Source organism: Dipodomys ordii, unplaced genomic scaffold (assembly GCF_000151885.1).
Source record: "Dipodomys ordii isolate 6190 unplaced genomic scaffold, Dord_2.0 Scaffold136, whole genome shotgun sequence".
NCBI classification, from domain to species: domain Eukaryota; kingdom Metazoa; phylum Chordata; class Mammalia; order Rodentia; family Heteromyidae; genus Dipodomys; species Dipodomys ordii.
The window spans coordinates 6,388,075-6,403,941 of NW_012267352.1; the positions used below are offsets into that span (position 1 = coordinate 6,388,075).

General features: G+C 36.6%; 1 protein-coding gene across 5 annotated transcripts in view; it reads right to left on the reverse strand.

Annotated features, from left to right (window-relative positions):
• App (amyloid beta (A4) precursor protein) overlaps positions 1-15,867 on the reverse strand; it is a 218,206-nt gene that overhangs the window by 101,719 nt on the left and 100,620 nt on the right. For all 5 annotated transcript variants that reach the window (XM_013031031.1, XM_013031029.1, XM_013031034.1 and 2 more), the window contains one exon: positions 15,041-15,234. In XM_013031031.1, the coding sequence (XP_012886485.1) occupies positions 15,041-15,234 (194 nt within the window). The remainder of the gene's footprint in view (positions 1-15,040; positions 15,235-15,867) is intronic.

Here is a 15,867-nt window from a genome sequence, read left to right on the forward strand (position 1 = left end):
AGATCTTGCCATGCTTCTCAAAATACAATGGGATTTAAATTCTATGCATTGTTTCTTTCTAGAATCATAATGTTGAGATCACAGAAATCAAAACGATGAATAAGGGAAACTATAAGAAAATTCATTTTTTTCAGCAAATGTTAGTCAAAACTGGCTATGTTCCAAAAATCACCTAAATGGGAGGCTGTAAAAGGAAAAATGTAAGTTCTCAGTCTTCAGAGCTTACATTTTATTGGGCAAGAAAATGATAACCAAGAGAATGCTAGAACATGATTCCCTGGTCCCTTGAGAAGATCAGATAAACATATACAGACAAAGGATACAGAAATCAAAACAGTGTCAACAAGTGGAAGGGGAATCACAAAAAGTGCAGGACAAAGGCTGAACCAATGCAGCAGTAGTGCTGACATGAACTTTACAGCTTGATGGGAGAGGGGTTGTGGAGGGGGGAAGCTGGAGAAAATGAGGGAGCGAGTAACACTGTTCAAAAAGAAATGTACTCATTACATTACTTAGGTAACTATCACCCTCTGTTTACCACCTTTACAATAAAAATTTTAAAAAAATAAAATGCAAAAACATGATTAGTGTCAGGATGGAAATAAATATGCTGCAGAGATTGAAGATAAGGAGGACAGAAGAATGAACAGTGGAATTCATTCACAAAAGATGGAAATAAACCTAACAGGATCCTGGGAAAATCTCTGGTCTTCAATGAGATGTGTTCACCCTGCAGTGAAGGCTTGTCATGGTGACTTGTCTGATACTAAATCAGCAGAGAAAGGATGAAGATAGTAGTTAAAATGAAGGCCTGGCAGAAAGAACCTGTTCAGTAAGTGTTACCTACTGTCAGCATTCTCACAGGCTGAAAGCCAAGCTTCATTGTTTTTACTTTGTACTTTCGGTATATTGGAAGGCCAAGACTGTATCAGTATCTGGGGGGTTGTAATTGAGGCTTATGTATCCATACACTCCACATTCTGTTTGCTGTATAGAGAATGGTTTAGCGTATGGGGGGAAAGGGGAGGTAGAGAGAAGACAGATAGCAAGAGCTAAAATTAGTAGGCTACTGCAGTAACACTAGCAAGAAATAGTGATACTTTAGAATAGGATTGTATTTAGAAAAAATGGACAGAAATGGATGAAACCAAACAGAGACAGATGTGAGCCACGAGTTCAAAGGTTAATAACTTCACAGGAAGTGTGGGCCACTGAAGATGAAATAGCTTTGAGAGAACCAAGAGGGATAGTAGACAGTAGGGGAAGGAAACACTTCTGGAGACATGCAGCATTCCTACACTTAAGAAATTACCAAATAGAATTTGGGATGGAGAAATAAATCTTGGACTTGTCCACTCACAACTGGTATTGAAAGCAAAGCATAGATTATAGAAAGGAACAGAAAGGAAAATACCATAAAAATCTAAAGAAGGTAACAAGAATTTAACAGATGAGATCCAAAACAAACAAAAAAAAAAACAAGAAATAGTGATGACCAGACAGTTACAAACCAAAGATCAACAATAATAATTCAAAAAATCCCGAGCAAAAAATGAGTAAGAAAAAAATAGGTTAGAAATGACAATGATGAATAAGTTACATTAGAAAAAGAGTTTCTGAGAAATGGCAGGGATGATGGATTCTAATGGTATATTTATTGGTCATGAAGTGTTTTACAATGATCAATGAGCCCAGTGATGACTGAACCTATTCTGGTAGTCTGACTGGACAGCAAATGGAGTTGCCTGCCACTACACTACTACTAATGGCAGTACAAAAGCATCATTTGGTTTAGGAGTCACAGCCAAAGATCACCAATGTCCTAAACACAGTACCTGAAAAAGTAACATATAGGAGTCCATTTACCAATGTACATGTAAGAAAAGATGATCCTCAAATGGACAGAAGCAAGAAAGACCAATGTAGTACTATGGTTTGTGTGCTGCATTGGTAAGGGAGCTTCAGCACCATGGAGATGTATATGAGACTGGACTCTTAAATGTGATAGGAAGCTAAAAATGCTGTGTCTGTGGTCTTAGCATCTTAGGTGTCTGTGATTAGCTCTGCCCTCATTAAATAACATTAAATGCAATGTTGCTCTCCTGGGATTACCTTGTAAACACATTTTCATAAAATCAAAGTGCTTCATTACCACTTCTGATATGTGTATGACTCCTTGGCTCCAATTTTCCTATAATAGTAGCTATAAAATTCTCCTGAGAACTGCTGGAGGCTAACCGATTAACAGAATAGTCCAAGGCTGTACAATGGAAAACAAGGAACAACATATTCCAGGAGGTAGGAAATTAACACTGTGATATAGTTTCTCTTACTTGTTGGAGTTTAAGATACAATAATTCTGCTATTTCTGAAATATAAATACAAAATTGCAGGCCTTGAAATATAATTTCAGAGTTGAAAGTAGAACGACTTCATTGCTATTTGAATAGCTACTACATTTCTATTTAAAATGTCCAAAAGAGCCCAATTAATTCTACCTTAGTTTTATTAGTCATTTTCCAATAGGAAATCAGGTATTTTAGTATTTTGCTTGTCTAGGTTTAAAAAAACAAATACTCTCACATGTTTAAATTAATAAAACTATCTTAATTATTTACTACTAAAATAGACTCTAATAATGTTCTCAACCTCCTCCAGGACAAGAGCTTAAAAACTCATTATCTGTTACTATTGATTATAATAATTATAAGGACTATACTTTTAAGAGTTCTTTAAAAAGAAAAGGGAGCACAGTATAACAGCCAAGAGACAATAGGTGAACTAATGATTTGACTGAAAACCCATCAACCTCACAATGGCCCTGACCTCACTCAGAACATTGTTAGAAACATCCCTATATGTTTTACCAGTTCCTTACGTTTCCTCATCTATTACTTATTAGTTCTGAAAGAACACATTGTTATTAGGTTACCTCAATTTTCCCCCATGTTAGAGGTAAAGTCACACACTTAAGAAGGTTTATTAAAGCACACTTTTCACCTTCAAAGATATTAGCAGAGGTCATCTTATTACTAACAAGTATTTTCTTTCCTTACCTAGTTGTGTAAGTTTTAGGGATTATATTCAGCTTAATGAGATAGCTCAACATTTACAATTTCACATTTTATAAGAGATCCCCTGAAAATATGGCTCCATAAATATGGAGAAGGAAAGAGAAAACTTTGGGAACTTTGCTTACCTAAAATCAAAGGAATACTTTTGAATTTAAAATATTTTCCTAAAGACTGACCTCTTTCTAAACATAGATATATTATAATTCGTGGTAGACTATTCATACTAGTTTATACTACATGGTTCTAGTAAGAAAAGTATCTTTAGGTCTAATACACTGAATATATAGATTTTGAGTTGAAAGCAAATCTAGCTAGCTAGCTAGCTATACTAGAGATTGAATGTAGGGCCTCACACAGTCAAGTAAATTCTCTACCATCTGAGCTATACCCCCAGTTTTTGTTTTTTAAGATAGGGTCATATGCTTTTGCACAGGTGGCCTGGTACTGTGATCCTCTTACTTCTCTCTCTTGCATAGCAGGAATTATAGGTATATCCCACCATACCTGGTCTGTTTTTTGTTGTTGTTGTTGTTTGGTGGGGTTTTTTTGCTTTTTTTTTTTTTTAGGTACAAGACTGAGACTTGAACTAGAGACCTGATGCTGTCACCCATTGGCCAATGCTCTACCAACTGAGCCACTCCTCCAACCCCTTGTTTATGAGAAAAGGTCATGCCAACTTTCTCCCAGGCTGGACCGTCAGTCCATCCGTCTGCCTGTCCATCCATCAGTCCATCCATATGTCTGTCTGTCCATCTATCCATCCATCCGTCTGACCATTAGTCCGTCTGTCAGTTCATCTGTCCGTCCATCAGTCGGTTCATCTATCCGTCTGTCCATCCATCTGTCTGTCCATTCATCTGACTGTCTGTCCATCCATTTGTCCGTCTGCCTGTCTGTCCATCTGTTCATGCATCAGTCCATTCCATCTGTCTGTCTGTCTGTCCATCTATCCATCCATCTGTCTGACCATCAGTCCATCTGTCAGTTCATCTGTCTATTTATCAGTCGGTTCATCTATCTGTCTGTCCATCTGTCTGTCCATTCATCCATCTGTCTGTCCATCCATCTGTCCATCTGCCTGTCTGTCCATCTGCTCATCCATCCATCTGTCCATCTGTCCATCCCTCTGTTCATCCATGTCTGTCGGTACATCTGATCATCCGTCTGTGGAGCCATCTGTCCATCTGTCTTTCTGACTGTCTATCTGTCTGTCCATCTGTCTGTCCATCTGCAGCCTGTCTGTCCATCTGTCCATCGGTACATCTGTCTGTCCATCTGTCTGTTCATCTGTAGCCTGCCTGTCCATCTGTCCATCGGTATATCTGTCTGTCCATCTGTCTATCCATCCATTTGTCCATCAGTTCGTCCAACCATCTGTCTGTATCTGTATGTCTGTCCATTTGTCTTTCTGTCCATCTGTTTTTCTGTCTGTCCATCTGCCTGTCTGTCTGTCCGTCCGTATTGCAGTTCTATTAATTACTCCCAAATAACATGAATTACATGTGTACCCTACTGTTACTTTTTAAAGATCATTTATACTTATGGCAATAAAATCTGAAATGAACAAAGGCTTTTTTACGCTCAAGATGACAATATCCTGATATTCAACAAGAAATTATTGTTTTGTTGTTATACCAGAAGAGAGTTAAAAATCATGTCTATATTTTCCTACTATTTGTGTAGCTTAGGAAATTTGAACAGCTGAATTAAGAGAGAGGAGTTCTTTCATCAATGGCTGAAAAATACCTAGTAATAGCAAATAGAAACACCTAAAATCATTCTTACAAATGTGTTGTTTGAGGACTCCTCATTGACTTCCCGTTACTTTCATTGTCCAAAACAACAGCACACCAGCCCTGAACTCTGAAGGCATCCTTTCTCCTAGCCACAACCTGATTGAAGACCAAAACAAACCCCATGATTTGGCTTCACATCTGTAACCGGTTAAGTTCATTGAATTAATTTTTGTTTTTCTTCTTGACATAGACCTGACCCAAGTTTATTAAATACAGAAATTCAGCATGTTTAGTAAGACTTCAGAATTGGCAATCACTTTCCTCAAGAGAGAAACGAAAGCTCCTGCTATTCTCCTATTCATCATTTCCAAATTAGTGCCTTTATTTCAGTATAATAGTCAGATGGCCTCAAACAGTGCCAGCATCTGCCAAGCCAGTGCTGTGACAGTTACTTCTCAAAGCCATAAGCAGTTTATTAAACCCATTCTTACTTGACCCATCCACTGACAAAAATGTACGGCTTTCATTTATCTTGATTTGCTTATGACCTCTGAAGTTGGTATTTTTTTCCCCTCTCTTGGGCATGTAATACAACTTTTTTTTAAATGCAAGGCAGAAAAGAAGCTGGAAGATTATCTACTGAAAGAATTTTATACAAGTAAGAAACTATATGACTAAATAAAGCATTCCTCTTTCTCGAATCCAATTTTAAAGACAGAATGTCACAAATTCTTATAAATTCTCACGAAAGCCTGAGAGCAGATAAGGCTGTGGAAAGCTTCATAAATTTTGGAGAAGTGGAAGATGTTATATGTGAAACTTACTATTTAATCGTTTTATTTTAATGAAGTTTTCACAAACTTCCCCCAAAAATGTAATTGTGAAATGCACCCTCTGTAATACTATCTGGTGTTAGTTGGGAAAACTTCTTGGGGCACAGAGACCATAATGACATTGGCTTTCAACTATATCCAGCATGCTGCCATGCACAAATCCAGCCTTAGCAAACACCATCTCTGCTGAAAAGATGAACTGATCAAGAGAAACTGATCAAAACTCTGCTCCCTCTGCTGATCATAGCATCAAAAACAACTCTGACAGCCATGAGGCAGATGGATAAATTTTGACAGCACAATTAGCATAATTAAGGAGATAATTATAGAGCTAATAAATGGAAAACACATGTGCATAGTGTTAAAAATGAAAATTTTATCTTTTACGCACAATCAAAGGAATATGAGAAGAGACTAAGTAAAATTTGAAGTCAAATCCCTAGCTATCTAGCTATCTAGCTTACATTCTTAATTTGCAAGTACTAGGGATTGAATCAAGGGTCTTATTTTTGCTAGGCAAGCTCTCTAACACTTCAGTTAAGCCTCAATTCTTTTTGTTTGCATATCATTATCGAAATAAGATCTTGTTAAATTTTCCCAGGCTAGTCTCTAACTTGTAGAATTACAGAAGTTTGCCACTATGCCTGACTCATGGCTACACTTACATCAAATTATACACATTTTTCCTCTGATGTAAACCCTCAAATTTTATAATATTTAAAATTTTATTTTTTGTGGTACTGAGGATAGTACTTTGACTTTCTAGCCAAGAGCTTCTTCACTTGAGTCATTACCCGAATCCTACTGATTGTTTTTCAGATAGGTTCTCCCACTAACTTTGTTCAAACCATGATCCTCCTAGATTCACTTCCTAAGTATCTATGATTACAGTTGCACACCACCCTTTCAGGTTTAAATATTGTTCAAATCACATGTCACAGACAAATGTTTTTGTATGAAGATAAAATCTTCCATATTTCAAAACATATTTAATTTGTTCCAGAAAAAAATGTATTATTTCAATGTAGTAAAAATGGACAGTAGTAATGGCAATAAGAGGAAAAAATTTGATATAATGATTAGAATTAATTAATTAATTAGGTGCAAATCAGAAGTCTTAATTAAAATCCACAGCTCTTGAGCATATTTTGATCTTAACATCTTCTAGCTTTGGTGCAATTAGGAAGGTCTGTTTTGATTTCTATTTAGACAAAAACTATGCTGAAGAGGTGGGCTCTTAGTGTCTGCTTCTCTGTTCATGGGGAATCACAGTGAAGCCAAACCTAAATGGAAGACTTTCTTCTAACAGAGCAATTTCTCTAGAGTTCCAATGTCAGAGAAATGTCTAAATCAGAGTTACTCATTTTCAGCACAATGGCCTTGGTTGCAGGGCTGCCTAGAGCACTGTTAGATGGTTAGTAAGTAACAAGCAATGTTTCTAGCTCTACTCACAAAATATCAGTGGCATGTTCATTCTAACCCTTCACCCTCATGTGACATTCCCAAAGGTCTCTTGAACAGAAATCACACCCAGGTGAGAAATACTGCTCTATTTCTTCAATCCTTAAATCACAGCTAATAGAGTTTAGCTAGTCTCATGACTTACAACTTCAACTTCCTGAAATTATTGCCTACAGTTATTTTTATTAAAGTACTCTAACTTGACCCTAGAGCAGAAAAAACAAACTGCTAGTTCAAATAGGAAAGCCAATACAGAAACCCCTCCAAAATAGATATATATTCGACTGGTCATTATAACTTCATTTTATTCTATTTTACTCAATGAAATAAAGATATGAAAGCAGTACCAACAGGTAAAGAGCTGAGAAGAAATTACAACATTTCTTATGGTCTGTGTTTTGAGTTTTTTTAGTCAGTACTTCTTGGTTTTGCAATTTCTAGTGCAATTTCAATTAATTATTTAATACTAAGAAGGATAGTCTTAATTTTTTATAAGGTCAATTAATTTTGATTACATATGATGATGCTGAGCTACCATGACAACATTTGTGCATGTATGTGATGTGAATGTCACTTTCATACAACTCAAATATTTGTTGATCACCTAATATGAAAGAGATTGTACCACATGTTTTCATGCACCAACTCACACACTCTTGTGAACCTTTGGTAAGTAGGAGAGGCTGCTGGAAATATCATTAGTGTCTGTTCGACATAGTTTCTTGTTGAACAGTTCTGATTATCAGAAGAATTGATATTTTAACCTCAGACTTACTCTGTTGTAGAAAAAAGTAATCTGATAACACTCATTAGAATATGTCTAAACATATTGTTATTCTTAACCCTTATTTTCCCCATAATTTATAACATGTTCCTATTTTATCTTCCCAAGAATTACCTCATTATAATTTCCCAACCATTTCAAAATAACAGAAAAATGAAAGGAGGCTGGGACTTCCTGGAATAATGGTGTAATATGGGAATGACTGCCTTGTTCTTATTCTAGTTCCAAAGCACATATTATCTCACTGAACACTGCTGAAAATCATACTGGACAGAAGGAGATATTCTGTAATTTCTAGATAAAGCAGAGGGTGATTGCAAGTGGTCAGGAAAGCGAAACTTTGAGTCATCAGATGAGGGTATTCCAGATGAATTTCCTCAGGCACCAGAAAGGACAACAGAGAAATGTTTCTATAAGACCAAAAAAGGAAATATGGAATTCTCATCCACTTAGTCACTTGCAGGAAGGACATCACTTCTTAATATTGTGCCACAAACACCTGAACCACCTGCTGTTAAACAGATGTGGGACAATGTTCTCTCCTCTTTCATGCTGCTTTGGGAAACAAATTTTGTGATGTTTATGCAATAAAGTCTGTTTGATACACTTTGGAAGTGGAGAAACTCCCCAAACAGGAATGTCTACAAAGGTCATTAAAAGGCAAAATATCAGGTATAAAGTAGAGGGAAAACAAAAGAAGAAAATGATAACAAAAAATTCATTCTTGTAATATGTCCCTGAGCTAGATTAGCCATTTGTGTTCCAGGGAATGAAAGAGTAACAGGAAATATCAGATCTTCTAGGATGATACTGCCCAAGATACAACTATGGAGCCCTTGCAATGTGGCTAGTCTGAAATGTGATGTGGGTGAAACTATGTGCTGATGGGTGAACAGTGTAACTCAGTGGTAAAGATCTTCCTAGTATGTGTACGTTCCTGGTTTCAAGCTCTAACATTGCCAAAAAAAGAGAGAACTATTTTAGAGGGCTAAGTATGAAAGAAACAAGCAAAACAGGATGTAAACTATATTAATAATAACTTGTCATATTGATTAATTATGTAAAATTATAGCTGGTAATTATTTGATAATTATATTGGACAATTAACTGTACTGATAATTGATTAATTATGCTGCAATTATATTTGAGGTACATTGGAATAAACAAACTATTTTGTTGAAATTAAACTTACTTGTTTCTTTGTACTTTTACTGTCTTTTAGGAAATGCCAAAATACATATGTACATACATAATATCATTCTAATTTGACATCTATCTGCTAAAATGTTGAATGATTGTATATTTTTCAAATATGGATTATGAAGTCTGCTAACAGCTACGAAAAAATACATACTTCAATTGGTTAACATTTATTGAAGATTTAAATGCAAGATGTACAAGACACATGAATTATATGTAGTTTGGATTTACTCTGGCAGATAAAAAGAGAAATTACTATAATTAAATGGAAGCTACTGTAAGGCTATAAATGAGCCTTAAAAGAATCTAATGAGATAGTAAGAGTAGCACAGAAAAGCAAAGTATTTTATATTTTTTTAAGTTGAACATTAAAATATATTATTTTTTTCAGGCCATAATAAATTTTCATTGTATGTTAACTCTGTTTGATAAAACAGAAAGAAAAAATTAGAAGCAGCAGAATAAATAGGAATAGAAGCTTAGAATAAAAAAAGGCCAAAGATTATAAAGTAATACAATTAGGTTTGGGCAGATACAGTGATGAACATGTTTAAACCCCTCCTTCCCCCCAAAGGTGTAATTCTGAAAATTCTTAAGGACCTACCGGGGAATCTGAACTTTTGTTTGGGTAGAAGAAACTGCCAAATATATTCTAGCTAGTTCAAAAGCAAGAAAGTGTCTAATAGGAATATTACATTGGAATGAATTACTTGGGTGGAGAATGGGAAAGGGGCAGAGTCACATTACTTCCAAGTAATAAGAACTGAAGTTGAGGGATGAATGTATTCCTAAACACAAGGGTAACAGGGAAGGGGGAGGGCTTTGATATAGTGGTGGACATACAAAGTGATAGTAAGTGATAATAAATGGTAATCTAAATTCAGGAAGTGACAGTTCATGAAATAGATGGATTTCAGGCATAAATAAAGACAAGAAAGGAACGGGAAGTGATCAGGAGTTCAGACTCAAGGAATGGCAGAAGCAAAAGGGATGTTTAGGATGGACAGACCCATTAACTATTCAATAAACATGTTGAATAAACAAACACGTCCTGAATGCCTACCAAATGCTAGGTGCCTCATTGCAGAAATCCTAGCTGGATGGCTGGGGAAGAGGATGACACTAAGAACTAAGGAGAAAGGAGTTGGCTTGGATCAACTGCCATGTGGAAGACGATAGGTCATCAAATAGGGATATTAGGTGAATCTACAAACATTAAGATCCCATCTGGTATTACCACATAAATAAGAAATGGAACTCATTGGTAGGGTTACTTTAGATGTGATACCTTAGAAAACGTCAAAAAATAATAAAGGGAAAAATGGATTTTTCCCCAGAGTATAGAAAACTGGCAAAAGAAAATATAAATGTCCTCGGGCACTAGTGACTCACATCTATAATCCTAGCTACTCAGGTGACTAAGATTCAGAGGATTAAAGTTTGAAACCAGCCTGGGCAGAAAAGTCTGCTAGATTTCATCTCCAAAATAACCAACAAAAAGCTGGGGTGGAGGTATGGCACAAGAAGTAGAACACCAGCTAAGCAAGCAAAGTAAGCAATCCCAAAAAGCATGGGACTATAAAAAACCCCAAGACTACCAAAAAGAAAATATGAAGGATACCATTAAGTCTGCTATATTCAATCAAGTGTATAGGAATAGTTATCCATTGAGTCAACCAAGTTAGGAGGACTGGGGTGTGAGGTAAAGAAGAAAGAAAATAAGGATGATAGACTGATTGCAAATGTGAATCAGGATCATGAGGGAGGGATGAAACTCATTAGGACCTGATTAGTGTGTGGGGTGTGGATCAGGAGATCATGTTCATAGAGAAAGGTCAAAGCTAAAAGCTATGGGTGCATTGTTCAAAGAGACAAGTCCAACAGATGACTGTAATGCAGGTATCTGATGTACCTGATTTACATATGAAGGAGACTAGAAAGGAGTTTGACATCATTTTAACTGATAATCAACATATATAAGGGTACCACTGAAGACAGGCTTAGGGTGACCAGATTACCTAATATAGCTAGGTCCTTTAGCTTATCACTGTGATCCCAGTATATTGTCTAGTGTGGATAAGAAATTATATAGTGGTTCCTAGAGTAAGTGATACCTACCATTAATGTTTATAAAAACAAACATACATAAATACACATTCTGTAGTTTAGCTGATAACAGGCAGGAATAGATAACAAGGGAAATTGATATTAAAGAACGTCTAGTTACTTGATAACAGTAATAAATAAACAAAGAACTCTAGGTCAGAAAGGTAAGCCATATGGATCCATTTCAAGTAGTGAGAAGAGATGTAGGCAGAGAAAGAACCACTGATTAAGTGGCCCTTTTAAGATATGATGATGTTAGTAATGCTTTCAATTAAGTCAGAAAGTTGGAAAGAATATTTGATGAGAATATTATAACCTGTTAAGGTCTATTCCACCCCAAAAAAGAGGTTTTACAAGATATACAAAACTAGGCAAAGCTAGACAAAGGCCTTTTATTCCCACTTTAATTTTAAGTTTCTTATAGAAAAATGAAATTAAGTTACGTGCAGGAAAATGGATGGAACTACAGGTCATGTTAAGCGAGATAAACCAAGCTCAGAATGATATACATAGTACATAGAATGTAAAATTAATAAGAAAAATAATACCTGTTGTATAAGGGGGACATTTGGTGGAAGCATAGGAAGGGAAGTAAAGAACAGTGTGAAAGGGGAACTGAATGACAAGTACACATACATATTTATACATACCATACATTTTATATATTTATATTATACATTTAAAATATTTTATCTATTTAAAATATTTTAATATATCACAAATATATAAAACATAAATATATAATAAAACATATATACAATGAATCCAATAAAACCTATTAAAAATAAGGGGAAGGTGGACTAAGAAAGAGAAATCTAGGTGTAATGAACCTGATCAAAGTACCCGTAATTTATGTACAAGAAATTTATGCTAATAATTTAAAAGATAATGAAAGTCCTACCTATATGAATTATCATGAATTACAGGTTACCAACATTGACAGAGTCACAGTACAAATCCATTGCCTTCTAAGTTTCACTCCTGCCTTGGAACTTTCCTGGTTTACTTATCATTCTATATATTTATTTGGTACATCATCAATTCAGTCATGGGAAGTTAACAAACCAAGTATTAAAAAGCCTATGACCAGTGAAAGCACTGTACAACCTGAAAGTTTCCCTTTTAATACCAGTCGCATTGGTATCATATGATTACAGTTCTAGCGCCAAGAATTTGTTTTAAAAAGGTACCCAACCTGTCAGATCTAAATGTGACTGAAGAGCTATTTAAGTAAGAACCAAGTCACTCTACTTATAGAAGTAGAAATTTAACTAAGATTCAGGTGACCAGCCAGGATGGGGAACCCAGATAATTAATTTCATACAAAAAAGGGCTCTGAAGCAAATCCTGCATTACTGATGCTTCCTGCCTTGGGAGAAGGGGGCTTACACATTAACTTTCAATTTATAAACACTGAGAAGTATTTGCTAGCCTTCAGTTTGCTTTTCATTTTTCTTCCTCTTATTCTTTGAAATGTACCTATTTTTGTTTGCTTAGTTTTATACCCAGTGACATGGAGTATGTTTTTTTTTTTTAACTTGGTAAAGAGAGAACACAAAAGAATTTGACTAACCAAAGGCAAGTCCTGATAAAATTAGGCAATAGCCACTAGAAAGAACCCTCATTTTACTAACTGGTAAGGCAGCTAGGATTCTGGAGGTGTACATAGACTCCTGTATTCTTATAAAATCTGTGCCTGAAGTCAGAACACCTTATACTATAAGTCTGTGCTTTATATTTAATTTCCAATTTGGAAATCTATCAGTGTTGCTTTTATGCTAATAGGTCAGAACAAAGCCAACAAAATACTCAAAACCTTCTAGAAAAAGCCTCAAGCAGGTTGGCAGGTAGCCCTTGGAATCCAATGCTACGGATCCTGCCCTTTCTGGGTTGAGCTCTGGTAATAATGGGACTTTGGATCTTCAGCCCATGGCCATCTCAATGGACTGAGTTTGTTTCCTCTGGTCTGGAGGCTATTAAGCTCCAGATGGTTATGGAAATGAGACTCCACATGAAGATCCACCAGGAACAACTGGACCAATCATCCTATACCTGGGGGACCCTGACTTCCTTCCTCAGCTGGAAGAAACCATATCAGTCAGCACCCCTTTTCCTTAAGGCTAACTGAGGTTCCAACTGAGAAGGGGTATGAAAGAGAGTCACAGAAGAAAAAAAAAAACTAGGTAGATAGGGAGAGAGCATGTCCAGCAGAGACAACACCACCTCTTCCTGAACACCCTGGAAGACTGAGATATCAGCCCTGTCAAAGACAATAACCCTGATGACCCTAGAGCAAACAAACACAAGGTACAGGTGCCTCTCCCTTAGATGCCAGAACAGAGGAGACTCGCCCAGAAGGGATACAAAAGGAGACTCCAAAAACACGGAAAGTGAGCTATCAAATTCTGCTTCCCCTCTTCACTGTCATGCTGCTGGGAATGGCTATACTCTTGTCCTTTTTTGCTGGGAAGCAGGTGTCCAGTCCCTCATAACCACTAGGCAACCCTCCAAGACAGGACTAATTGTTGGGAAATTATACTAAAGCACCAGTAGGCAAGAGACTGTCACACACATCTTCTTTGGTTCCTTACTCCACTTTCAAATAAATTTTGCCTGTGTTTCCACTTTTCCTGCCTCATAATTCTTTATTTGGTGGAGAAAGGAAAGCGCCCAAGACACCTGGATGGTACCATCATTAGGAAACATTTCATAGACCATGGGAGGAAAAAAAAATAGCAAGATGGCAAAGCTTATAACTGATGACTAAGACCTATGATATTTTGAATCTGAAAGCTCTGGGTCTGTGATTTGAGCACAGATGTGTACCTTCAGCTAAAATGAGAATCAGACTGCAAGGGTTAAGATTCCAAAGGAAAAAAAGGCAAAAACATATGTTCTTACCCATCATAAAAATGAAGACAGTTAAAGAGCTTCAGGAAACATTTATGAGTTCATCTATGGTTATAATGGACAACCAAGTTTTATTTTCTTTTAATTAATTAATTATTTTTTTTACAGTACTGGGACTGAACTCAAGGTCTTACACTTAGGTAGTCAATTTACCACTTAAGCGTATATCCAGTCCTATTTTGCATTGATTATTTTTTGAGGTAGGATTTTAGTTTATTCCTAAACCTTCCTGGACTGTGATTCTACTATCTAGGCTTCCCTATATCACTAGGAATGTCATGCAACTACACCTAGAGACCTGTTAAGACGGAGTCTCTGATTTCCCAGACCTCTGTCTCCCAAGTAGCAGTGATTACAAGCTTGAGCCACCACACCAGGCCCCAACTCATTCTTAACAAAAGTGGTGGGTTGTTTTTTTTTTGGTTAGTCGTGGGGCTTGAACTCTGGGCCTGCCTGCTGTCCCTCAGCTCTTTAGCTCGAGGCAAGAGCTCTACCACTTGAGCCACAGTGCCACTTTCTTAACAAGTTTACATTGTGTTAATTATTGACTAATCCCAGAATAGTGCTGAAGCAATATCAATACAGAATTTTATGATTTACTTCAGATTTCAACTCTCTGTTAGAACTACCAGTAATCCACTATAACCTGAGGGGCATTTTGATCCCTATTCATGAGATTAAAATAAAACAGTTAAAACCAACTCCATGACAGATGATCAATCACATCAAAATCAACTAATGTGCCATAATCATAACAGAACTTCAAAGGTAAGTTATTTCTTTCCCTAACAGCAAACTTGGACAAGAGTGAACAGAGATCTTTTTTTTTTTTCTGAGATTTTTGTTTATTGATCTCTAGAAAAGCCCATTCATAGAAGAAACATTATACACATGATGGTTTGGCACCTATAGGATCCAACACAGACGGTGTCTTACCTTCCATCTGCATAATCGGTGTCTGCTCCGCCCCACCAGACATCTGAGTCATCCTCCTCTGCATCAGCAGAGTCAACATTCTCACTTTCTTCAGCCAATGGGCAGCACACAAACTCCACTCCTCGGAACTTGTCAATTCCACAGGGCAGCAGCATGCCATAGTCATGCAAGTTGGTGCTCTTCTCACTGCAGGTCTACAAAGGGCAGGAGGAAAACAAAGAGGGAGCAGCATGGACAGGTGTCAGTGTAAGAAAGCATTAACAGAACAATTAACATGGAGATTCAGCAATTAGGGTCCTTTGCATAGGTTATTTATTTCACAAGAACATGTTATGTAATAGAGGTGGAAGGCAGGTAAAAAGATGTAAATGCAGGATGCACTTATTAGAGAACCTGTGCTTTCTGAGTTTAGTGATATAGCAGGAATTTATGGAGGTTCCTTATACATGCTCAACCCACTCCCACCTCCAGTCCAGATGTGAGTTTCTCTCTCTGGATCTGTCTTATTCAAGACATCCAAGTCTCCTGGCTCCCTTCCTAGAGTAACAATTCCAGAGAGAGAAGAAACTATCCTCTGTAGCCACTACAAACCATACTTGCAGTCAGTAGAGATTTCTTTTTCAATCTCTTTTATTCCCAGGGATTTATTAAATTGCACAAATCTGAACTGACAGAAAACTCAGCAATGATCTACTGGTGACACAAAGCAAAGCTGAATAATACAATATAGGTAAACAATGAAAATGACAGGATATGTTCCTCATAGTTATCAGTCATTTATGTATCTTGTAGAGGAAAATTTTCTCTTGAAAACTTAGAAAAATGAG